We start from the raw sequence: 24,989 nt of genomic DNA, 5'->3' as shown, positions 1-24,989 counted from the left end.
GGAGTGCATCAGTTTAGTGAATAGCATTTGCAGCTTTTCATAATTGTTCTTTTTGCTCTTTATTGCGTTATCCCTTTTGCCTCCATTTTCTGTGGCTGCAGCATTTTTTTTGTTTGTTTGTTTACATTTGTTTTGTTGATTATAGGGTTTTGCTTCAGTTTTCTGATTGCCGGATTTTTTTTATTTGGATCGTTTTCTGTTGCATTCGTTTTTGAGTTTGCACCATTCATGTGTTTGCAACGTTTTCTGGTTGCTGTGCATTTGGACCCTTCAGCCACCGTAGTTTTAGGACAAAGCGAGATGGGGAGAGACGAGCCACTGTGGCCCCCGCCCAAAAGAAGATGAAAACTAAAGCAACTATAATAAAACGAGGGGGCCCTCAACATTTTATTGAACGTTGTCTGTTTTGAGACTTTGTGTTTTGACACCTTGGAGAAGAATCAACAGAACTAAAACAGGCCACTGCTTTAGTTCCACTGCGGTGGTAAATGCGCTGCAGGTATAACATGATGATTTCACTTCTGTCTAAATTCAAAGTTCCTTCAGTTCTTTAACATTTCTGGTTGTTGCTAGTCACAAAAAACCAAATGCAAACTCTACTCTTCAGAACGTTTTAACATGTTTTTTTATCATAACTATTAAAAACAGAAAACTCTTTGCAGGTATTCACACACTGTACATCCTGCTCACAAACATTCAATATCCAAAAAACAAATAAAAGCACAGATCAAATTCTTTTCAGGGGTTATGTGAAGGAAAACAGATACAAACTTACATGTATGTACACACAAAAAGAAAATCCAGGTCATATTGAGCCTGTGCTCCTAAAACCCTTGGTCACGTTAAACCTTGAAGGTTTGGCCTCTTGGCATTTCGTCCACAGATCATCAACACCTCAGACGGAGCATAACTCGCCTGAAGAGGCCGACCACCGCAGCGTTGACTAAGGTATCTGTAAATATTTCTTCAGCTCCGGCACATTGCCACGAGACGCTCACACTTTATAATTTCGGCGGAGGAGGCGTTTGTGTTTTTAAACGTGTCAAAGTCGTGTGGGTGGGGAGGCGGTGAGGATAATGCAGTTAAAACAAGGGACACTTGATGCTTCTTAACAGCAGTTTTCCAGCTCAGCTTGTCGTCTGAACAGTTCAGAGGAATTTCACAGGTTAGCTGCAGCTTAGCAGCGTTTGTCCACACATACAGAGCTGTGATAAAGTATTTATCCTTTTAGATTTCTCCTGTTTTTGCAACACTTACATGTTTCGGATCAGCAAACTAAATTTAATACCCGTCAAAGAAAACTAGAGTAAATACAGAAAGCAGTTTTCAGATGATGTTTCATTTATTAAGAGAAAATTAAACTATCCAAATCGGTCTAGTTAACTGTGAAGTACCTGATGAATCTCATTTTTAATGTTCCGTTTCATTCGCCAAACTCAAAGTAATGCCTGACCTGTAAAATAAATAAATAACTTAAAACTTATCTGACAATATGAAGCAACATCACCCCAACACCTAAAATAATTCAAGGACAATAAAAAAAAATAAATCACTGAGGCTTTGGGATTTCAGTGAACTAAGGTGAAAGAGAAAACATGATAAACCTTCCCATGAATGGCTGATCTACCAAAATGACTCCAAGAGATCATCAACAACTCAGGAGGTTCCAAAAGGAACCAAGAACAATATTTAAAGCTCTGCAGGTCTCCCTTCCTTTGAGGTCAGAGTTTATGATTCAACAATAAAATTCAGAAAAAAATGGACTCAATGGTAAAATTTCATGGCCAGAACTTCTGTAGACCCAAAAGAACACAAAGTCCAATCTCACAATTACCAAAAAACATTTTCACGATCTGTAAAACTTCAGAAAAAAAAAACCCAACAACATTTGTCCAATTACCTAGCAACCCAAGCTGACTTCCAGGACATTTGGCCAGCTGGTTTTACTGCTGTATGTGCTGTACAATGGCTACTGGAAAAGACAAATGTTTTGTTTTTGACTTTCCAACCAGAAACCACTTACTGCATTCTTGTTGGTTGTGTAGGAGGCTTCACTTCTGCTTTTCAAACATGTATGGTTGTATAATTGCACATCTGTTTGTAGCCATTTTTCACATGCGAGTGTAAACATCGAGTTTGTGGGTGTGACCAGCAGCAGCTTATTGGACTTAAAGTAACAAGAGGTCCTAAAACGTTTCATTCTGAAAGGAGCTCAAAATAGATCGAATAGAGCAGATTAAATCTCATTAACTAAGAATGACTTTGTGCAAAAATGTTATGAACATGTTTTGTATAGACCATAGACCCGTCCTGGCCTGTTCAAGGAAGCATAAAAAGGTCACCTATAAAGATTTTTAAAGATGGGTATTATTTTAAATGCCAATACAATCTCATCTGGCATGTGACTATGTTTGATCCAGTTGGGTTTAGAAATCACCAAGAGCAGCAGAGTCACCACAGAGAAACACTCAAAAGTCCATGTCCCAACCAGACAGCTCATCAGGAGGACTGTCCTCATCCGGAGGGTATTTATCGAAGTAACTGTAGTCAGTCGGTCCGCTGAGCTAAAGAGGAGGAACAGAAGAAAATGGTTTTGAAACAAATTAAGTAGGAAACACATGTATTTATACAGATTAATATATAGGAAAAGTGATCGGATTAATGGGATTGGGAATATCAAGAGGATGAAACAAGAAACTGAGAAGTTGAGGGAAGCTCAACAGAAGGAACGTCTGAACTGATAAAAGAGCTGAAAGAACAAAGAAACCATGGAAACCAGTAAAATGATTAAACGGACCAAAAACACCAATACATGAATAATCCCAAAAATGCACAAACTCGCAAAAGAATCCCATCCAAAACAATTAAAATAAAATGTTCTTTGTGATATTCATCTTCATACACATCCTTTAAAATAATCAGTTATTTTTAAAATTGCCTGTAAACTCTGTGGGTCTTAAAAGACACTGGCCATTTAAGTTGAGACTGAATTACACGGAAAAAACCATATTAAAATTTTTGATTGTTTTTTTTTTTTTGCAATAGTTAAACTGTTACTTTGAGGATCTCACCCCAGTGCTATGACATCCATGTTTGAATAGAAATTAGTACTTACTTCTCTTCTTAGTGGTGATGGTAACGTCCTCGCCTTTAGTCCCTCCCAGTTGAATCCATTAAACCACCTTAAAACAAGTTATTAAAAAACACCTGGAAGTTAGTTTCATTTTATTTAAGCAGGAACAAACCCAGATGTAAAACATATATTAAAAATTAATGTTTGATCGCTAACTTTTTCTGTTACTCTGATGTGATTAAATAAAGGCAAATCCTATCAGAAGTACAAACTGACTTAATGTATATTAATGTAACTTTAAATGGCATCTTCACACATTTCCTTGCATCTATTTTTTTTAACCAACCGCTAAGTGAGTAAGAAATTATTTTCATTAAGTTACGCACTGCAAAAACACAAAACCTTAGCAAATAAATTTGGTCTAGTTCATAGTTAGTATCTTAGTGAACTTAAAATGAAACAAAACTGACTTACAAGTAACTTTTCAGCAAGACCTATGTGCAACATTGATTCAAAAGTACTGGTTCCACTTATTTCAATTCTAGCAAACATTTTCCCCAGGCAGTAAGTAAAATTAATCTGCCAGTGGAAGTAATACTTTTTAAAAATCAACATTGAGGAATTATTTATTTAAAACAAGCTCCTATATCTTGCTGTAAAGTCACTTGAAAGCTAGTTTTGTCTTATTTCATATGCACTAAGATGTTTGCACTACAAACTAGACAAAAATATTTAGTAAAATTTATGTTTTTGCAGTGCAGCATCTCTTGCACCAAACCGTAATTATTTAATCAGATTAGCATCAAACTGAGTCAGTTCCTTCTCACCTGTGCTTCTTGATATCAGTTATTCCATTTTTAAGGTTGCCAAGTCGCTCTGCAGGGTTCCTCCTGCAACGAATCACTGAGTCACAACCTTCAAGCTGAAAGTATCACTATGTTCACCAAAACTCATCCTGCCCACCTGCACAGCTTGCGGATGAGGTCCTCCGGTCTCCTGGTGATCTTTTTGGGGAAGTCCATCTTCTCTATTCCTTTCAAGATGAACATATACGTCATCATCTGGTCACTTCCTGAGAACGGAGGACTGCGGGGTTCCAGAGAAACGGATCAGTGGTCGTTTCTGTGGCCGTCAGCAAACACCTGAGCACATGCACTGACCTGCCAGTTAGCAGCTCAAACAGCAGGATGCCCAGGGCCCAGAAGTCCACGCTGAAGTTGTGGCCCTTGTTGAGGATGATCTCTGGGGCCACGTACTCAGGGGTGCCACAGAAGGTCCAGGTCTTCTGGCCAGATCGGATCTTCTTGGCAAAACCAAAGTCAACCTGGAAAGGTAACGATCATCAGTCAGTTTTTAAAAAACATGAAGATTTTATTCTGTTACTCTCCTGATAACAAGGCCTTTAATCCAGATGAGGAGATAACACATTTCCTTTGAAACTTTTTTCAGGCTCAGAGATGATGACAATTTAAATTTTTAATTTTAGGTGACAACGATTAAACATTTACCAATTTAAACCTAAAACCACTGAATTTTTTTCAGCCTTTGTGCTGCGACTTCATATGAAAGAGGCAAGTTAACTTTTTCATAACTTGCACAAACTCTTAACTTTACTATATTTTTTTAAAAAGTTAGAAATATTTATAAGACCGGTCAACAAAAAGTGACTCATAATATTAATTTTTAAGTCCTACCACAAATGCTCAACTGGATTCAAGGCCTGGACTTTGAGTAGGCCATTCAAACGCATAGAAATACTTTGATATATTATGTTGTAGCTCTGGCTCTATGTTTGGACTCTTTGTCGCAGGTTTTCGTCAACGATTGACCAGTATTTAGCTCCGTTCATCTTTGTCTCAACTCTGGCATGATGCTGCCACCACCGAGGGTCAACACAGGGCATGATGTGCTCAAGGTGATGGGCATTGTCTTTCTGGAAAACAGGAAGTTGACTCATATGACCAGACCACCTTCTTTCACATGTTTACCTTCATCCCCTGCATCACTAGTAGCAAACAAAACTTATTTTCTATCCACAAAATGTTTTTTTCTTGCTACTCTTCCACAAAGACAGATTTATTGGGTGTAGCGTTAACAGATTCTTCCTCCAGTCAACTTGGCTCTGATTAATGCTCTTCTTGCCTGGTTTGCGAGTTTGGGTGGATTATCATGTTTTGAGCAGGGTTTACTTTTTATTTTACATTTTGGGACAAAAATTAAGCTAACTGAAATAAAGTGAGAACTAATTACCAGCTTTATGTATCCCTCTGAATCCAGCATCAGGTTCTCAGGCTTCAGGTCTCTGTAGAGGACGCCCTTACGATGGAGATACTCAAAAGCCTCCGTCACACAACCCACACAGAATTTGGCAGTGGGCTCATCGAAACTTCCCCTAAAGACAAAACAGCCAAAGTTAGAGCTGCTCCGAAAATATGCAAACTATTTATGATGGCAGAACCTGTATTTAACTTCTTTAATGCGGGATTTCACTGCATTTCACCTGTCTCTGAGGAGGCTCCAGATCTCTCCACCTAAACAGGCCTCCAGCAGCATGTAGACGTATTTGTTATCCCTGAAGGTGCGGTACAGTCTGGAGAAATAAAGATAAAATAATAAGAACAAACACTGAATGCCCCTCAGGGTTTTGCTTTTTGAGCTTTGATTAAATTAACTCAGTCACCTTTGTAAAATCATCAGTAACTGAATTAGCTAAATCAGCCATTATAGCAAACAACTGGTTTGATTTTAGCAAAAGACGCTATATTTAGGAACCAGAAGGTTGATAATTACATGTCTATATGTTTTCATTGCAAACAACAAAATAAAAATATTTCACACACACAAATTTAGAAAAAGAAAACAGGCTGCTTACATAAAATGATGATGAAATGGTGAGGAAAGGAAACAAAGCTGTAACATCTGTGTTTTTTACTGAATCATTATAATCTCCTGTTCCGATATTTTTCTCAGCAGACATCTCAATATTCTTTGCCATTCTACACCACACAAAATATGTAATCTGCTCAGAGCCTTGACTGTGATCTCATCTAAAACTAATCAACACTGGACTGTTTTCGCAGACTGATGAAGCATGGTTTCTGCACAGAGGATGAAAATTAGAAATAATTTATGAGGCCCAGTAGGACGACTCACTTGACAACAAAAGCTGAGCGAGCTTCAGCGAGGATTCTCCTCTCTGAGTGGATGTGTTCTTCCTGCCTGTTGTCCACAACATGCTTCTTTTTGATCATCTTCAGAGCAAAGGTCATGTCTTCACCCTTCACCTTCACCTGCACATGATGGTTACAGAGACCAACGTCGAACAGCTCATTCATTTCTCAAAGCAGAAGGGTATGATTAATAAAAGTTAATAACTGATCACTTCCGTAAACATAATCAGACTGTAAATTAAATGTTCCAGTATCCTGTAGTTTTTACATTCATTTTTTAAAAATGGCATCTGTTCTTTTTTCTAATAATGTAAATATTTAGTAGTGCATTGTTATAATGTAGCGGTGCAATATATATAAATTAAATGACAGATTTGTTTTACATATTATTGCATGTTAGCATATGTTGCCTAAGTGTTTTGCTAGATTAAGTTTAAGCTAATATAGATAAAATAAGACTTTTAATGTCTAATTTTACATTTTTTGACAGTTTTCTAAATTGCAAACAAAAGTCAACCTTTTACAAATCTAATTACAACAAATGTTAAAATTAAACAGTTTGGTTTTCTTCTTTTTCAAAGGCAAATCAGTATGAAGCAAAATGCGACTTTGGGGAGCTTTCCAAATAAACTCAACATTTAAAGGCAGGGTTAGGGTTAACCCTATGAATACGAGCTTCCACGTTAACTTGGCCCACAGTCAGATCAGTTCAGTGCTTACCAGTTCTACACGTCCAAACCCGCCAACCCCCAGAGTAGCAATGACTTCAAGGTGATCAAAGGGCCTGGATGAAGAGAAGACTGACACCATTTCCTTCAGCTGGACAAAATCAGGCGACAGCGGCTGGCTCTGGTGCCGAGACACAGATTTTCTGCATGATAAAGTCAGATAAAAAAGGGTTGCATTTAATCCAACTGGTCCAAATTATGAGAAATTATCACTCCTTTTATTTGTGCAGTTTTCCTTCCTGTTGTTGATCTAAGCTTCAGACATTGGACCTACTTTGCATGTCTCTTCTTGTCGTCCCGATCAAGTGTCGCCACGTAGCCTTCAAGGTGTTTCTGCAGCTCATTGAAGTTACCCACCGTGTGATCAAATGTCCTATCAAAGCAACAACTGCACTTTAAGAGCTACACTACCAGAATAACAGAAAGTATTTTAGTTTTTTTATTCACGTCGTTTCATTTTCAGCTGGTATTTAGCATTTTTCTTAAATCTACAAACAAACTTCAGCCAAACAAATTTCTCTGCGTTCTTTTGACAACCTCTAGAACTACTCACTCTCTGTCGATTACAAGGCACTCCACCCCGTTCTCATCAGCGATGATATTGGCTGACCTGACGTCATCGCTGAAAAACACAAAAAACGTAAGCATGCACACCAGAAACCACTTTAATACAAATGTAAGAACTCCTTTTCTGTTTAAACGTCATTCAAAAATATGCAGCTCAACAAGCCGTCTGACCTTAAAAACATTCTTTAGTAATAAAATAAAGCAAGATTTAAAATTCCATTCTCTGACAAACAAAGATCCTGTCAGGTGGTTTCGGTTTGATGTGAATTTTTTCTGGTTTTGGTCAAAACTCTGGGAGCAACATGTTGAATGAGCTGGACCGCCTTGATATTTTATTTACACAAACTTTTACAGATACGATTATATTAATCCAAAATACTGAAAATAAAAGCATATACCTGGAATTATTTTTATTCTTTTATCCATATTAATTAAAAACCTTTTTTGGTCAAATCCTGCAGTGAATAGTTTTTTTAACAGGCAGTCAAATTAAATATACTGACTTCTAATATCTGTAGGACACGGTAACAAAACAAAGTTCATTAATGTTTACCTTATAAGTGCTTTTTCTCCAAAGTAGTCGCCCTTCTGCAGCGTGTTTATGGTCTGTGGCAGTCTGTAGGCCTCGGTGGTTTGGGTCACCTTCACCTGCAGGAGGCAGATTTAAGTCTCCTGTTAAGCTTTTACAGGTGCTTTATATTTTCTCTGAATATTTTTACATGCATCGTAAAAACAAAACAAATTGTGTTAAAACTTGAAAAGTGACATTTTCAATAACAGTAATCTGACCATGATGGCCCATGCATGATTAGGCAGCACTGATGCATGCCTATCCAAACAAACATATTAATCTTAAGGGGATTCTCTCAGTAGAGGGTTTTTTCTTTGCTTGTTGCTTTTCTGATTGCAGTCTGAAGGGATTCGTCAGTAATGACACTTTGAATGTTGACAAACTTCCCCATAATTTGGTAGGCTTTAAAAACCCAGCGGCCCACCGTGGTTGAGGTCAAACATCCCACTCTTGGCATCGTTACCATTTAAGATGCGCCACAGTGACATCACGGCCTTAATGGCCATGAGTGTGTTTTAGCTAAGTGTCTCGTTTGACCTCTGTGACCCCTCACTTCCCTTGTTTTTCCTGATGGCAGCCACTCTCGGAGTTTATTCCCTCCGTGGTCAGAGGGCACCACAGGGGGTGGGGGAGCCATTTCCTGTATTAGCCCCCCTTCGTCCCAAACAACAGACCTCTCACCCGGCTTGGTTGGGTCTGCCGTCTCATATGGACCTATTAAAACAAATTCCCTTGTGGCCAGCTCCAGCTTTTCCACGTCGTTATCGGGTTGCTGACTGATCGGACGGAGAAGAGGAGTGGGTCACAGACCCGAACCGCCCAACACTCTCACAAAGCTTAAGGACAAAACCAGGAGAGTTTCAAGTGGAATAAGATTTTATTCTCTTTCATAAACTTGTTACTGTGTCCTTTAATTATAAAATGCCATCAACAACACAACAGTAACTTCAATATATTAATTAAAAGTGACCCTCAAGCTTTTAAAATGATGAGTTTGGTGCACAACACTGCTTTTGTATTCATTAAGTCTCACTTGGTGCAGGTGTGAACAAAACAATCTAATCTGATCTGAAAAGCTCAGCGCCTGTACTTCTGACATTTAGCACTTTGACAGCCATACAGTAGCTAGTCGTAAGGGTTCGAGGACAAGATTATGTTTTCTTTCTGGTTCAAGTTTTATTTTAATACAGTCTGAAAACATCCCAGTAGTTGCTGACTGACTGATCTTTTATTGCAGACATGAAAAACATACTACAATGTAAAATGTCCCACTAAATATATAAAATTTTTATTGCAAGTTATGTCTGATGTAGCAGCAGTGTTTTTTTTTCTTTAATCATTTCAATGTTATCCAAATTTCATTTTTGTTTGCCTCTCTGTTAATCAGCAGGTTAAATTCTGGAGGAAAAACACAGATGTGCTTTTTCAAACACTTCAAAAATAAAATCTAGGTTTTAGCCTGCAAACTTCTTAACAAATAGCAAATTATTCAACGCAGATTCTGAGTTCAAGTCACGTTTATTTGTGTAGCACATTTCAGCAACAAGGTTGTTCAAATAGTTTACATCATAAAAACAACCTACACTCATCAATTATGAAACAAACATTAAATTTTTCAAAATCCTCAAAAAAAACTCAAATATGTTGATCAATGTTCCAGTAACTGCTAATCAAATCAAAGTCTGAACAGGTGAGTTTGAGCCTTGATGTAAAGAAACTCAGTGTTTCAGCTCTTTTGCAGTTTTCTGGAAGTTTTTTTCAGATTTGTGGATCTGCATTCAGATCCTGCAACCCTTAGCTGCATCTCTTCTCCAACTCAATTGTGTGTTTTAGTAGAGAAAGAAAACTTAGATTAGTCAAAACCAGATTCTGTTGGTCAGACTTTAATGGAAACCTGTTACAATATCACCTTGATGTCATTAGGTGTTAGTTATTCACCTTTCCCTGTGCGATGATGTAGAAGGTGCTGCCCTCCTCTCCCTGCCGGATGACGTATTCTCCTTTGTCGTAGTATTCCTGAGGGGAAAATGGGACGGGAGAGGACAGCAGTCAGAACCAAGGCTTTTTATTGATTTAACTACTGATTCTGTCATGATTCCTGGTAGACAGTCCCCTCTGGGTCAGTGATGCTGTACGAGTTCGAGCATCAGGCTGAACAACTGAAGCCATTACTGGATGCTGTTCAGATTTGGGGTTTGACAGCAAAAAGAAACAACATTTAAGTTCAACAAACTAGCTATGAATCAAAACATAGTCAGACATCACTTTAGGTGAGCTGAAATAATCTAAGTGGTACAATTAGGATAATATGGAAAGTTTAAAAGTGACTGAAAGTATGAAGTTCTTGCATAAGTTCATTGAGGTGGCAATTGGGACTTAAAGATTTTGTTGTACTATTGCAATAGCAATAAAAGTAACAAAAACTATTCTGTATTTTCCAGACTATGGTGCGCATTCTAATAAATAGTAATAAAGTAAAATGCCATTTTATATTCTGATAAGCTCAGACAAAGCTGCCTTTTGTAACGCACAGCAGCTGGAACAGAAGTAAAGTAATTCTTCAGTCGTTTTAATGTCGCTCATAAAACGAAGCGACATTTAAGATGTCTTCCTTTTCTGTTGTGTCAATCAGCTCTTTTTGCAGGGACTGGTGCCTTTATTTTTTAAAAACCAGTGACAGCCAGTGTAAAACGTTTAGAAGAGATGAAGATGTGCAAAGAAGGTCGCCAGGATGAAGTATAATCTGGGATCAAGCAGGTGTGACCACAGTCCGCCGCTGTATTCCTTTTGACTTTATGGGGACATTGTCGAAACCAAATCAGAGCAACTCTGTGTAAACATTCCCCGGTGTTTACTGTCAAAGCTCTTGACACAAGTGGCATTTTCCTTGGGCGTCCACGATTGTTTACCTCCCGTTTACGCTTCAGGAGAGCCTAGCTTAACGCCGGGCTGTGACAGCGGAGACAACATGCCAAGGTTTTGTTTATAGAGCCTGTCCGGATGATGCAGAAGCTGTTCAGTGGATGGACAGCATCTGAACTGTGTCCTGGGTTTGTTATAACAGACAGCAAAGTCAGAATTTTAAATGAGCTAATGTTTCCAGAAAGGAAAAAAAAGGACACTGTCCATAGGAAACTTAAAAGTGGCTCTTTTCCTAATATAGGTCCGACCGTTCTGTTTAATCCGAACATTTGGGTTCCACTTATTAGGTTTGCTTATGTCAGTGGTGAATATCACGCTTCGCTTTCTGTGTCTATATTAGGTTTGCCTCCGGCTCGGTTATTCTAATCGGCTTTCCATCGATCAGCCGCAGCCTATGTTTCAACAGCATGTCTCTACGAGCGGCACCGTAATGGGAGTAAACCAGTTTGAAGACGACACCAGTCCTCCACAGCCCCCAAGTGGACTGGTTTCTCACTGCAGTCTGAGTAAAGACGTTCAGGGTGGGTAACTTTGCTTCAAAACAGATAAAACTTAAACGCTTTGCACTTGAGCCATTTGTAAAACTGAACAAATATTTCCAGCCATACACTGTGATAAGAGTAAAGTCTAAAAATGCAGCAATACGAGTGAAACGTAATAATCAAGTTTGTCTCCAATGGTGTAAAATGAATAATTATCGCCCATAAAGTTCAGTTTAAGTTGGACATAATTTATGATAATGGTGAGTAGAATTTAAAGTAAACAATAACTTTCATAAAATAATGTACTAAAGAGTCTCTGAATAAGAATAATTACAACTTAGGAGAATCCATTGTATTAAGACACGGACGGACGGACAAACGGACATTGTTTGTTTTTACAGATTCAGGTCTAGATATTCTGATCTTCTCTTAAATATTTTACGTTTTGCTCACATATTCTGGCCTCAGCCGACGCGTCATATTTACAGTAGATCCTGTTTTTATTTCCAATCAGCGCAACACGCTTTTGAAACATGTCGACTTTTCAGATTCAGTTCCAGGAATTCAAACTACCTTCCAGAGTTCAAATGAGATTTCTCAACTGGTGATCTGTTCCTGTTCATATAAACAGATGCCTGTAAATCACACCAAACCCCATTCTACAAAAAAAAATAAAAAGTTTTTCACAAAACTGCAGTGATTCTCTGTGAACATCTGCTCCTTTCTCGGGTTACAGCTGGCCCCCCGACAGGCAGAAAGCTTCCATAACAAAATGTCTGAATAGAAGAATTTCACCCACACTTCAGAGTAGCAGCATAATCAACCAACGTAACAAATGTCCTTGACATTTGCAGTGCAAAAAGATGCTGAGAAAGCAGTTTTCTGCCCCGATGCTGGCAGGTTCTGCTCACTTTTTTCCCTTTCTGCAGATGAAATGCAATGCTTCTGCAGGAAGAGCTGGAGTCACCCTCAGTCTCCTGCTTGTTTCACAGCTACACACACAATTTCACACACTTGTGTCATCTCACACCAAAAGCCTGTCACTGGCACATCTTTAAGAAATCACTCGACCCCCATTTGAGTAAACACTTTCTGGGGCCTTAGTCAAATAATTAGGGTAACAACATACAGCACCCGGTGATGACAGGAATAATATCGGCCCCGTTCATCAACAAGATAAATCTGGGGGTTCTTGCCGACTGCAGCTAGAATGAATTTGCTGACATGCAGTAATGGTATATGGCCAAATGGTAATGATATTTTGACAGCCGCTATCTGCAGCGCTCCTGGCTCCAAGGAGCTGCCAAAGACTTGTGCAATTCATGTAAAAGTCAAATTGTCCTTCAAATAGAAATGGAGATAGTTTGACAGAATAACTTACCACCTCCAGGCAGTCGACTATTTTGCTTAGCTTGTCGTCGGGTAGATTAGCCAAGAGTGAAACGCTGAACAAAAGAAAGAAAGAACAGGAGAAACAATAAGTTAAGGCCACTAACTAAACTTTTATACTTGGTGCCAAAACTGTAATTTAACAAGCAGTTAAACAATAAGTCAGATGTGCACATGCACAAATCCTGAGCAGGAACGTTGTTAGCTTCAGGCTGGTCAGGGTTTGTTTTAATACAAACTGGAATGTATGACGGCGTATTAGAGACATTATAGGAAGAAAATCACTCCAAGGGCCACAAATGGTTCCCAGGCCGTACTTTGGACACCCTTGTTCTAAAACCTTCAGCCCCACGTTTTGAAGGATTCAGATGAAAGTATGCATTTATTGTCATCATTTATCTGTCCATTTTCCAGATCACATTCGCTCTTTAGTTCAGCCTGGAGTCTGACCTTCGCAGGAAGTTGCGGTACTGTTCGTGCCGCGTCTCAGCCGTCCTCCTCATGATGTTCTGGAATGCCTCCCGATCCAAAGCCCACGTCCTCACTTTGTTCACCGCTATAAAAAGAAGCATAACTTGCCTCAGGAAGGAGGAAGTGGCTGTGACAGTTTGACATGAGTCAGTAGCAGAGATAATGTTCCTCTGCTGAGCCAAACTGTCAAAGTCTTTCCAGTTCACCTGGAAGATTGAGGTCACCGCAGAGCTCCTTCCTGAAGGTCCACCAGTAGCTGGTTAAATATACAAACCTCAAACAGACCTAACACTGTGAGTGGTGTTTTACTCAACAAATGCCAGAGAGCAGAGCTGGGTAGTGATCCCAAAACCTGTACTAAAGGAAGAGTAGCACTACTTCAACATATTTTACTAAAGTAAAAGTAACTGTCCAAGAAATTACTCAAGAGTAAAAAAGTACTAACTGATTAAATTATCAGTCATTTAATATTTAAAAATATAAAGTTAAGTGGAAATTTAGGTATTTTAAGGACCAAACAGACAATAATTTATACAAGTAATAAAAACAGCATCAGGCAAAATAAATTTTTCCAAATCAGATTCTTTCAATAAAAAATTTTAAGAAAAACTGCAGGTGTGTCTCTGTGTCTGGTGAATTTCTGGTTAAAACATGTTTGTTTTTCACTCAGTGGGTAGAAAATTCAGAAATTTTACTCAAGTAAGAGAAGAGATACTTCATAACAAATTTACTCAAGTAAAAGTAAAGAGTGGAGCATAGTAAAAGTACATTTAAAAAAAAAAACATTACTCAGGTAAATGTAACTAGTTGCTACCCGACTCAGCCAGGGAGGAAAAACGCAATCAGGTTGTAAAGCTGTAGGTATCATGTAAAGCTTGGGTCAACACAACCACGGAAAAGGCAGCTCACTTCATCATCCCCGGCTTCCCAGAGCTCTCAGAAGTCAGCAAAAGAGCTCAGAGGAAGTCGGATCACATTCAGGAACCCAAAGTGTTTTAAAGATTTATTTCAGGATATGATTTAAAACAAAGCAGCCGGCCTGAACTCGCATATCCTGCTCTGTGTTCACTTTAACGCAGCTTCATGTCAAAGTTGTTCTTTCACGAAAAGCTGTGGAAAAAGTCATCATTTATACCAGCTGGAAGAAAATCTAATTTTGGAAAATTCCTGAAAATGTATTTACTTGGATGCTAAAATTGCTGTAACACTTCAGACATTAAAGGCTTTATCTCATGTTTATGAACCTCTATTAGTATTTTTGTGTATTTTGCACCAAAGAATAGGATTTTGACACTAACTAAGCATTTAGTGCACTGGTTGTGAGGCAAAATGAACAAATCAGTGTCAGGGAAGATGAAGATGAAAACGTGCCTCATGTCTCCACCGGGGGGCAGCGTAACTGGAGGAAAAGAGCTGCGCTGTACCTGTGGCTTTCTGCTAAAAACAGTAAGCAATGAGGCAAACTACAGCCAAGAAACTGCAGGGATTATTTCAGAGATAGATCTGGAGCAATTAAAAGAAGGTTAAGGTTCAAATTATGAGGTTTATAAGATACAAAACCAGGAAAATTAAGCTGACTAAGCAGTGTGTTGGGATTTGTTGTTCGCTAACACAAAGCCATTAAAGAGACCTATAAAAAATTCACCCTGAAATAAACAGGTGGACTAGTTGAAAGCTTGACCTGGTTAATTCCTGTTAAAAGAGAGTCGCAATAATCCAACCAGGAGATTATAGGAACATGGATTACTGATTGGAAAGAAGAGATTTAATCTCAGAGAGACGTCCAAGATGAAAAATTAAGTAATGAAAGAAATCACAACCCCTCCATAAAGCCACCATGTCAATGGCATCATTTTTCATGTATGGTGAGGAGGAGCATTTTCATCATCTGGCAAAAAACAAAATGAAAAATGTTTTTGATACTCGTCTTTGCCCAAATTTTAGACATGCATTTCTTTTATTGATCACTGATTTATTGCAGTGATAAATACCTTTAAGGTTCATTGCAGATACCAGTTTATTTCATCAGGTGGCAGGCTCTTACCATATAGTGGAATGTAATGTGAACTAGTTATACATATATATGTTGGATATGATAAATTTATGTAGCGACTTGTTTCTGAAATCAATGACTCTTGAAAATGGGACAGCAGAGAGACATGATGATCAACACAGTAACTCAAAGCTGCACATGTTGTACCCTGACCATGTGTTTTGGCCCCAGGTAAACGCATTAGCGTTGCGCTCAGACACAGCAGTGAAGCTCGGCTGGTTTCATTTATCTGAATTCAAACACAGAATTAAACCAGTGGCAGAAGAAAAGATGCTTTTCTGGAACCAAAACTGCAAATAAGCAACCCTGAGTATCAGGAAGACTTTAAACGGTTTAAGAGAAAAATCCAAGAACAGGTAACTAGACAGATTTATGCAGCGGAGTAAATATCAAAAAGAGAGTAAAGGAAGATGAGAGCAGCTGAGGATACGTGAGGAGAATTAAGAAAAATCAGAAAAGCAACAACACAAAGATTCAGACAAATCAACAGAAACTACAGTCTTCAAAAGGATCCATATCTCTTTCTCACTTCACCATCCAGCAGGACAGCGAAACCAGAAATACAGCCAGAGCCACTATCCAGTTGTTTATGTCAAAACATATTCATCTTTTAGAATGGCCCAGTCAAAGTCCAGATCAATATCCAATTCAGATCTGTGGCAAGACTTGAAAACTACTGTTTGCAAACTATTTTCAAAGAAGGGTGAAGATTCCAGTCTGTAGATGTGTAAAGATGTGAAGATGCATCTCCAGTTACAGTGAACCGTGTTTCTACAAACTATTGGCTCATTTTAAATGGAAGAAAATGTTGAAACAATCACACAAAATCTCAACAAAATAGGTCAAAGTTTAGGCTTGTAGTGTGGATATCTGAAAGGGTTTGGACAAAAGGAAACCTATTATTCTCCATCTTTTTGTGAAGCGCATGCTTACTTCTAGATTAGCATTTAAAGTCACAAATATTACTTTTGTTTTTATTTTTATGATCAAATCTTTTTCATCCATGCCTATATGTTTGGAGATGACTTTCTATAAACTTCCCTGAGCTCTGTGTCTCAAACTGGGCAGGTCTGCTTGTTCCACTCATCCTGGGACACGAACTGGGACACAGACATCAGGCTCTGCGGGCGCAGCCTGGGCTGACTGGGAGGAAGAAACGGGACGCTGAATCAGACGGGTGTTAAACTATGTTTGATCACGTCTGACACATTGTCACAAGCTCTACCCCCAGAGGGCTCAGTCTGTTTGACACCGATAGCTTCAGCCTAAAAACCTAAAGAAATCCATACAACTAAGAGGACAATCAGTGTTCACTGCAGGAAAAAAATCTTTACCTCGGACTGATGCTGTTCGTGTGCAGTTGTACAGGATGGCCAACTCCCCAAACGCGGTCCACACCGTTATCGATGTGAGCAGCTTGTTCTGCTGAAACACTTCCAGCTTCCCATCTGGAAAAATATTCAAAAATGTCCCTCAATCGTTGGTCTGAGCCCAAACAAATGAGCAAAACACAAAAAAACTTTAATCCATTCATATAAACTGAATGAATTGACTGGGAGATCTTAGATAAAAAATGATGAAAAGTATGTTAGTGCAGTTAGAACAAATTTACTTCTGGTTGTAGTTTGATCGTATATATTATGTACAATATCATCGTTTATCTCAATAACTTCTGGGACGATTTATCGTCCAGTCAGATTTGTAACCGTTGCAGACCCAGGTGAGCGTACCTGCCAGGACAAACAGATGGTTCCCCGGTTCCCCCTGCTTGATGACGTACTCGCCCTGCTGGTAGCTGCACTCGTACATGCACTCCACCATGTCCTTGATCTGCTGCAGCTCCAGGCGCTTCAGGTACTGGTTCTTGTTCAGGGCGTCGGTCAGCAGCTTCTTTACGCTGTCAAACACACAAAGGGTTAAACGACTCAATCTGATCCTCGTTGCTTAAGAGATGCAACATCGTTTTCATCATTTGAAGCGTTGCTCTGATCACTTTTAGTAGAGTCCAAATCTCTTAAGTTTAAGACCTGACACATTGAAAGAAAGGGGTATGATTAATGGGTGCTAAATATTGTTGAGAATACACAATGCTGTGTTTTGAGGAAAACACAGAATTATGTATTCTCAACAATGTGAAGATCAATACAAGAGAAGAAAATCAGAAAGCAATATTTGGTGACCATTTTATATAAATTGGTCTGGATAATTTTCTCCACCAACAAATAAAAGTATAATGGCATAGCTGCTTTTTGTTTTTACTCAAGTTGTCTGACATCAACATTTATTTGATCTGAAATATTTACATAGGACAAAAAAATGAAGTAATCTTTCAGGGGACTGTTTTTACAGATCAGTCATTTTGTGATCTTTGACCTAAATACAAGAATTGTACATAATTGATCCTCCAGTACAAGCATTTGATGCAGTTTATAATTTCTAGAGTGAGATTTTTACAGCTTTTCTTTATCTTCTTATAATAAAAAATTACTAAGATAAAGACTTTGGAGCTTCCATTCAGTAAAGTTGGCAAAATACAATGACTTTATTGAAGAAAGTGATTCTCCAATACATTTTAAAGAGATCAAAATATTTTTTGGGAAAAAATAAATACAAAAAATAAAAAGACCAAACCTGTGATACTGTTTTCACAGATGCCTTTTTAAGAAAATTTTGAATCTGTTGTTTTATTTAAAAATATATTTTATTGCTCAACTACAATTAAAAACATTGTCACATTTCTAAGTCATTGTTTTAGGCAAAACAAAATGAAAGACTGGTTTTATTATTTTAGGAAGTTGGTGATATGTAGATAACTAGATACATAAAAGAAAACAATCAATTGAAAAAGAAGTATCAAAGCAAGAACATAGCCAAACGTTTGGATGCCACAACTCTAAAACAGCACTTTGGATAGAAGTGGGGAAAACATTAAATAAAAATCAGCCTCGTCCAGCTAATTTTTCTGTTTATCATCGTTTCCCTCTGTTATTCTTCCACCACAGCCCACACTGATACTACAATGAGCCACCAGCACTCCCACATCCTCATTACTCACTTTTATTTAATCTGAGTGATAACCATTTGCTGCCTCTAGGTTCTCTTCTGAATATGTTTAAAGTAAAGTGGTGGAAACATAAAAATCATCAGCTGTAAAAGTTTGCAGACGTTCATTTGAAAGGCGTCACTTTGTTTAGTTGTTGGTCTGTTTATTCACCTTTCTGTGTGTCAAAAATGTTATTTTTCAGAGCAGATTTTTCTGTTGTCCTTCGGTCTTACCTTGTCGATCATTATTCTGCAACATGTCACGATTACTCACAGAACTGGAGGATGTTTCAATGGGTGCTTCAGTTTGTGGTTATATAATCTACACAGGGATTATTAGCAACGTATGTTTTAAACATGAGGATTGCATAAGGAGGGCGACGCTGCATGCATTGTTCGGTCACACAGCAATCACCCTGCAGAAGCAACAGAAAGACAAAAGGTAATTTGTCCTTTGATTTGGAAATGCAAAGTAGGCTGTAGCAGCTGATACTACTCTGACGCTGTTTACGTAATAAATTATAGCACAATGAGGGTCTTTAACCTTTCAGCTGTTGTTTGTCATAAAAGCGTGATGTGCACAGTTCAACAGAAAAAAACAACGTGCTGAAAAAGCTTTCAGGATGTTTGTTTTAACAGAGCTATGAAGCAAGAGGAGCAGCAGAAAGAATGATGTGAGAAGAAAGGACAGGTGATGATGAAAGGGGTTTGTCCTTTAGCAGGTAAGAAGTTTTATTAAATCTATGAGCAGAGAAATAAAAGCTAAAAGTGGAAAATCTGTGTGTAAAAAAGATTACAGAGCCACCTTTAGCGGCAAAAATACTCAGCCGTGATCATCTGTTCCACTTTATCAGCTTCGTTATTGTGGATTCACTTTGGCCAACATTTGTTTCTGCACTACACAGCATCATAATTAGGTTACGGTTTGGACTTTGACTGGGTCATTGCCAGCAGTCAGTCGATTTATTGCAGAGTTTGGCATCATTGTCCCGGTAACAACCTGGTTCTGGTCAAACTGCAGCTGTCGGACAGATGGACTCATTTGACTGGAGAATAACTTTGTACATAAAGGAGATCCTGTTTGTGATTCCAAGGTTCCCAGTTCCTGTGGCTGCAAAACACTCCCAAATCATCACCCCTCCACCACCGTGCCTGATGGCTGGTATATGATATGCTGCTTGGTTTTCTCCAAACGTCACTACTTTGGTCTCTAGTCTTGCGTTACATTTCTATACCAATCTAATCTGTGCTTCCATGTTCTTTTCATAGCAGAAATAAACTTTTAAAAGGTCGGCTGCGGTTGCGTTTATGCACATTAACATGTTTTATGATTATGCAATAAAGTCCCATTCTACCAACAGAAAGACACGTTTCCCAGTGTTGCAGTAAAATATCTCAATAACACTTTATTTGAAGGGGTAAGACTGACATGACAAGGTCATAAACATGAAACAGTCTTCAATGTGTATGACTGTGGTCAGAAAGTGTCATTCTGTATATAATCCCACTTTTAATGCAAACTTGACATTTTTAATGGACTCTTAATGCAAGTGTTAATAAAATGTTGCATTTAAGATGTCATTATCAAATAATGCAAAGCTGAGACTTTCAATGCAACTTTTAGAGCAAGTTTACATTAAAAGTGTCTATCAATCAAATGAAACTTCAATCGGAAGCATTTCTGAAGACTCCTTCATGTTCATCACAGGAGTTATGTCACATTATGACAGTGTCATGTCAGTCTTATGCACACTGCTTCAAATAACATCTTACCAATATGTCAACTCTGATAAACTGAGTTGCACTGATGCTGACCAAACATGGACATCAGTTTCCTGCTCGGTTTCTTCTTGCAATAAAACCAAGGCTGATTTTCCCATATCAGTGTAAACCATGGATTTGCATGCCGGTTCAGCTGCTGAAGAAAAGAAAACAGTAGGCTACTTGGAATCAGTTCAGGATGCAGACTCACTGCTGCTGCTAATTAACTGGCTAAAATTCGTTTGCAATAGTCCCACAGTTCAAAATTAAGACTATAAATACGTTAAGGACGTAAAGGACTTATTTTCTTCCTCCATCATGTCAAACAGACTGAAAGGGAGTGAGTTTTTCACCGTAGCCTCCTGCCTCCCATGAGCAGCATTCTGAGATCAGATTACTTCCTAAATCCGATAAACCTTTGTTGGGGCGGGACATACAGTAACCCACCAGAGCAGCGAGAATCGATAAAATTACAGTTCAGTTGTGAAGAAAGTCAGAGTCATGCTCCTGTCTCTGCAGGGACAAACTTGGATGTATGCATGTCCGGCGCTGTGAATTCATCTGTTGACCGTTTTGTGTGCAAAACCGTTGATGCAGATGAGCTGATGAAAAGCATATCAGCTGTAAGGATTTGGTTTTTCTGTAAGCTTCTTGAGCCTCAATGTCAAGATTTCCATTATAAACAGAAATGAGGATTAAGACAGAACACTGCAAAAACACAAAATCCTACCAAGTATTTTTGGTATAACTTCAAGTCCATATATTTTACTTTTCAGCAAGATATAGGAGTTTGTTTTTAAGTCAACAATTCCTTAATATTGACAAAAACAGTACCAGTTATTAGTGAAATAATCTGCCAGTGGAACTAGTACTTGTTCATCCATATGAAGGAATTATTCACTTGAAACAAGTTCCTGTTTCTTGCTGAAAAGTTTCTTGTGAGTTGGTTTTATATTATTTAGGTCTGTCACAATAAACTTTGCTGCTCAATAAATTGTCCCAGTCGTTATTTTCAAGTGGCATGATGATGCAAGTTCACCTTCTCAAAGATCAATAAACTGCACTTAAAGGCATTTTAGGTATCCAAAACAAAGAACAGCAACAAAACACAATAAATAAAATGGAAATATAAATACAACCCAAACCATAAATAAAATGGTATAGGTTGACTTCACATGCAGTTTGTCCCTGCAGAGACAGGAGCGCGACTCTGTCTTTCTTTAGAACTGAACTGCTTCATAAAAAATATTAATTATCAGAATGGAAATTATCAAAGTCATTTTAATTTATCATTAAATTAAATGCTTTGTGATAAACTATGTCTTATTTCAAGTGAACTAAGATGTTTGTACTAGAAACTAAAACAAAAATACTGAACAGAGTAGTACAGGTACACTGTTCGGCTGTCCTCCAGACCCGGACTCTGACCTGAACTCTACTGGTTCTGGTTCTGCTCTGCATCCGCAGAACCAGAACCAAACAAGCAGCATTCAGTTTCTGTGCATCACGAATCTGTTAGAAACTTTCAAACAGCTGGAACAGAGTTCCTTTAAAACTCGACTAAAAACCCAGCAGTTTTTGGGACATAATAAATGAAACATCAACATATTTGATGTATATTGATGGACATTACGTTGATCACTGTATCAGCGTAATGTCCGCTGCTTGTTTTCACAACTTGATTATTTGATGTTTTTATGTTTTCAGGATGTAAAGCACTTTGAACTGCGTTGTTGCTGAGCCTGATTGATAAGATTTTGCGTTTTGGTCGGATTGAACCTAAACTGGTGACCAGCAGCTGGACATTGCTGACCTGAATAATGTTAATTTCTGCACAGTTTGTTTGCTGCCCACTTCCCTCCCACTCACTGCCCACTGAGCCAGCACAGACCGAGCCTCAGGGCTCATCTCTCTCTCTGTCGTCTCTGGAAACAGGAATCTCACCTTGCATCCTTCGGTACCCGCGCCTTCTCAAAGGAGAACTTGGGCAGACTGCTGGACGTGGGTTCTGCCGACACGCCGGCTTTAGCTCCTTTCCTTCTGTTCAGTGTCTCCTTGATGCGGACGCTCAGGTTGGGGCTGCTCTTTCCGCTGGCTCTGACAGAAGGTGGCCGCGATGTGAAGCCAGTCGGGGCACCGCTCTTCAGAACGTCCTGCAGCTTATTGAGCTGGATGCATTTGTTCTGCAGTTCCTCACTGAGCTCGGACAGAACCCGGGTCTGCTTGGCCAGTTGCTCCTGAAGACCTTTGATCTGCTGCTCTTTGGCACATAGCTCCTCATCCTTCCGCCGTCCTTCTCGCTCCAGCTCCTCCACACGGACCCTCAGGGAGTCCAGGGATGAATTTTTGAAGGCGCCGCAGTGGTCTTTGTGAGCTTGGCCGTTAGAGGTAGAAACAGAGGCGTCGGTGGGTTTGTAACGCCTTGATTTCATCGAACCGTTCCCCATCTTAAGACCTGAAGGAGGTGACAAACCTGCAAAAATGATGAGGAAGGAAAAAATCCTTATATCAGAATATGTTTTGGTTTCATGACAGAATCATTTCTGTTGGTATTTTTAAATAGAGAAGACATTTTACTCCAGAGAAAAGAACACACATTTTAGTAAACAAAAACAATCATAAAGATCAAGGAACACACAGAAGGAAAATGGAGATTTTCCTGCAGTGAATATGGTTTCTTTATTTCACACACTGCAAAAACACAAAATCTTACCAAGTAATTTTGGTCTATTTTCTAGTTCAAATATTTATAGTACACTTGAAATAAGATGGAACTAATTACAAGTAACTTCTCATCAAGAAATAGGAGCTTGTTTTCAGTCAATTATTCCTCGATATTGATAAACAAGTACTTCTTCCATTGGCAGATTATTTCATTTAAAACAAGACATTTTCCCCTGTTATAAGTTTTATTATCGCCAATAGAATGAGCACTTTCATTCTATATGAAGGAATTATTGACTGAAAACAAGCTCTTGTTTCTTGCTGAAAAGTTACTTGTAAGTTGGAAAGATAAATTCAGAGCAATGCCGAAAGAAAACCTGATGAATGCATAGGACTTGAAACTAAAGGTGGAGGTTCAACATCCAGGAGGAAAACTACAGGGGAATGGTTTAGATCAAAGCATATTCATATGTTTAAGTGGTCCAGTCAAAGTAAAAAAGTAAATCTAGTTAAAAATTTACATTTAGACTTAAAAACAGATGTTCACTGACTGAGTTGAGCTGTTTTGCAAAGAATGAGCAAAGGTTTCAGTCTCTAGATGTGCAAAGCTGGAAGAGACATAACTCATATTTTAATAACCCTGTAAATAATATCGCATAATTTGAAATATAAACGTGGAGAAAGCACCTGAGGTCGGTTTGAGGAAACTGAGATTTCAAGCTGATGAAGCTGTGGGGAAACGGAGGGCCCGGACAGAAAATAGTCAATGAAAGCCTCTTGTCCATTTATTATTCAGAAGGCAGGAAGTATTGCATTACATGGAGAGTCACTCTCAGTCTGCTCAGACAGCGTCAGGGATACAGGAGGATGGTCAGCATGAAACTACTGGAGAAAACAGCTGTAACGCCTGATTTTGGTGTCTGACATACGACTGAAACTGACAAACATTTCAGAGAACAATAATGTTGCTGTCTTGGCCTGCCGCCCACTCATACATGCAGCTGATTTTATTCATGACATTCCTGCTGAAATGCGGGGGCAGATGATCACACTGTAGTCAAAACTTTAAAAATACAAACAGCAATTTCAAAACCTAATAATAATTATCCTATCTTTTTTGTTCTTTTGAATATTTCAATAACGCATCTGTTGACAAAATGATTCACAGAAAATATAAATAAATGACAAGAGTTGGTTTAATTTCTCGCTGTTTTAAGGTGGAGCGAATCAAACCGCTCGCTAATTGGTGCCGGTTAACCAATTAAAACATCAAAAGGGAGAGCGTGCACCTGCAACTTCCGACAGGTCGCCATGCCTCTGCTGAGCCGGGAGGGGGACGCGTTGAGGTCGGGGAGAATCTCGGTTCTTACCTGGTTCTCTGCGGGAGCCTTCGGACGAGCCCAGCTGCGAGTTTACCAACAGAACCGAGCTGTTTACACTGATTCATCGGGGCAAACGGTCTACCTTTAACTACAGCTCAGCTGCTGTCCCGCCTCTGCTGCTGCGCGCGCTCTCTCCTCAGCAGCTGAGTGGTGCGTTGTCAGGCGCGCGGACACCGTGGCTGACGTCAGCGTCGATTTTACTTGAGAAATTATGTGAATAAATCCATTTTTATTCACAACATGCAAATGTTTTCCCTGAATGTCAGAAATATATATTTATGTAATTTTTATGGCTTAAGTTTGAATTAATTTTTGTTTTTAAAAAGCACAACACTGGGGAAAATATTTTAAACAGACATTAAAATCTTTAAGAGGCAATTTTATAGCTTAATTCATAACAGTTAGGTTGAAATAAATTAACTGAAATCAAACATCAATGCAAAATATTTAAAATATGATTCAGCAAAGAACACTTCTACCATGAAAAAGTATATTGTAATCCATCCACCCATTCATTCATCATCCAACCATCTGTCAATTAATTCATCCATTCATTCATCCATCTAACATCCTTGTACCATTCTTTAATTAATTCATCCATCCTTTAATCCATCTATCTATGGATAAATGGATTATTCATTTATCCATCCATCCATCATTCATCCATTCATATATCCATACACCTGTCCACTCATCCAGACTTCAGATGGATGC

The 24,989-nt window shown here is 38.7% G+C and overlaps 1 protein-coding gene across 1 annotated transcript; it reads right to left on the bottom strand.

Moving 5' to 3' along the window:
• Positions 1 to 599: 599 nt before the first annotated feature.
• Positions 600 to 24,429, bottom strand: prkg2 (protein kinase cGMP-dependent 2). Its single transcript, XM_014994651.2, has 19 exons — positions 24,264 to 24,429; positions 22,174 to 22,702; positions 17,157 to 17,323; positions 16,761 to 16,874; positions 13,353 to 13,458; positions 12,895 to 12,958; positions 10,048 to 10,125; positions 8,092 to 8,186; positions 7,525 to 7,593; positions 7,246 to 7,344; positions 6,964 to 7,114; positions 6,227 to 6,363; positions 5,574 to 5,663; positions 5,324 to 5,465; positions 4,234 to 4,397; positions 4,037 to 4,159; positions 3,901 to 3,963; positions 3,116 to 3,182; positions 600 to 2,564 (listed from the first exon to the last, which is right to left on the bottom strand). The coding sequence occupies exons 2-19, from the start codon at positions 22,674 to 22,676 to the stop codon at positions 2,469 to 2,471; spliced, it is 2,328 nt and encodes a 775-aa protein (XP_014850137.2). The 5' UTR covers positions 22,677 to 22,702; positions 24,264 to 24,429; the 3' UTR covers positions 600 to 2,468.
• Between the last annotated feature and the right edge of the window lie 560 nt (positions 24,430 to 24,989).

Source organism: Poecilia mexicana, unplaced genomic scaffold (genome assembly GCF_051168715.1).
Source record: "Poecilia mexicana isolate PSO_F unplaced genomic scaffold, ASM5116871v1 scaffold_9, whole genome shotgun sequence".
In the NCBI taxonomy this organism is placed as follows: domain Eukaryota; kingdom Metazoa; phylum Chordata; class Actinopteri; order Cyprinodontiformes; family Poeciliidae; genus Poecilia; species Poecilia mexicana.
The sequence above is the reverse complement of the archived record's forward strand: the minus strand, read 5'-3'. Positions and strand labels throughout refer to the sequence as shown.

Bases quoted from the DNA above. Each gene is read 5' to 3' on its own strand.
- prkg2 (XM_014994651.2), bottom strand. From the start codon at position 22,676: ATGGGGAACGGTTCGATGAAATCAAGGCGTTACAAACCCACCGACGCC. The intron at 13,459-16,760 runs GTAAAGATTTTT...TTCTTTTTATAG, and splicing joins ACGAACAGCATCAGTCCGAG to CGGTGAACAAAGTGAGGACG. The intron at 3,183-3,900 runs GTGAGAAGGAAC...ACTTGTTTTAAG, and splicing joins ACTGATATCAAGAAGCACAG to GTGGTTTAATGGATTCAACT.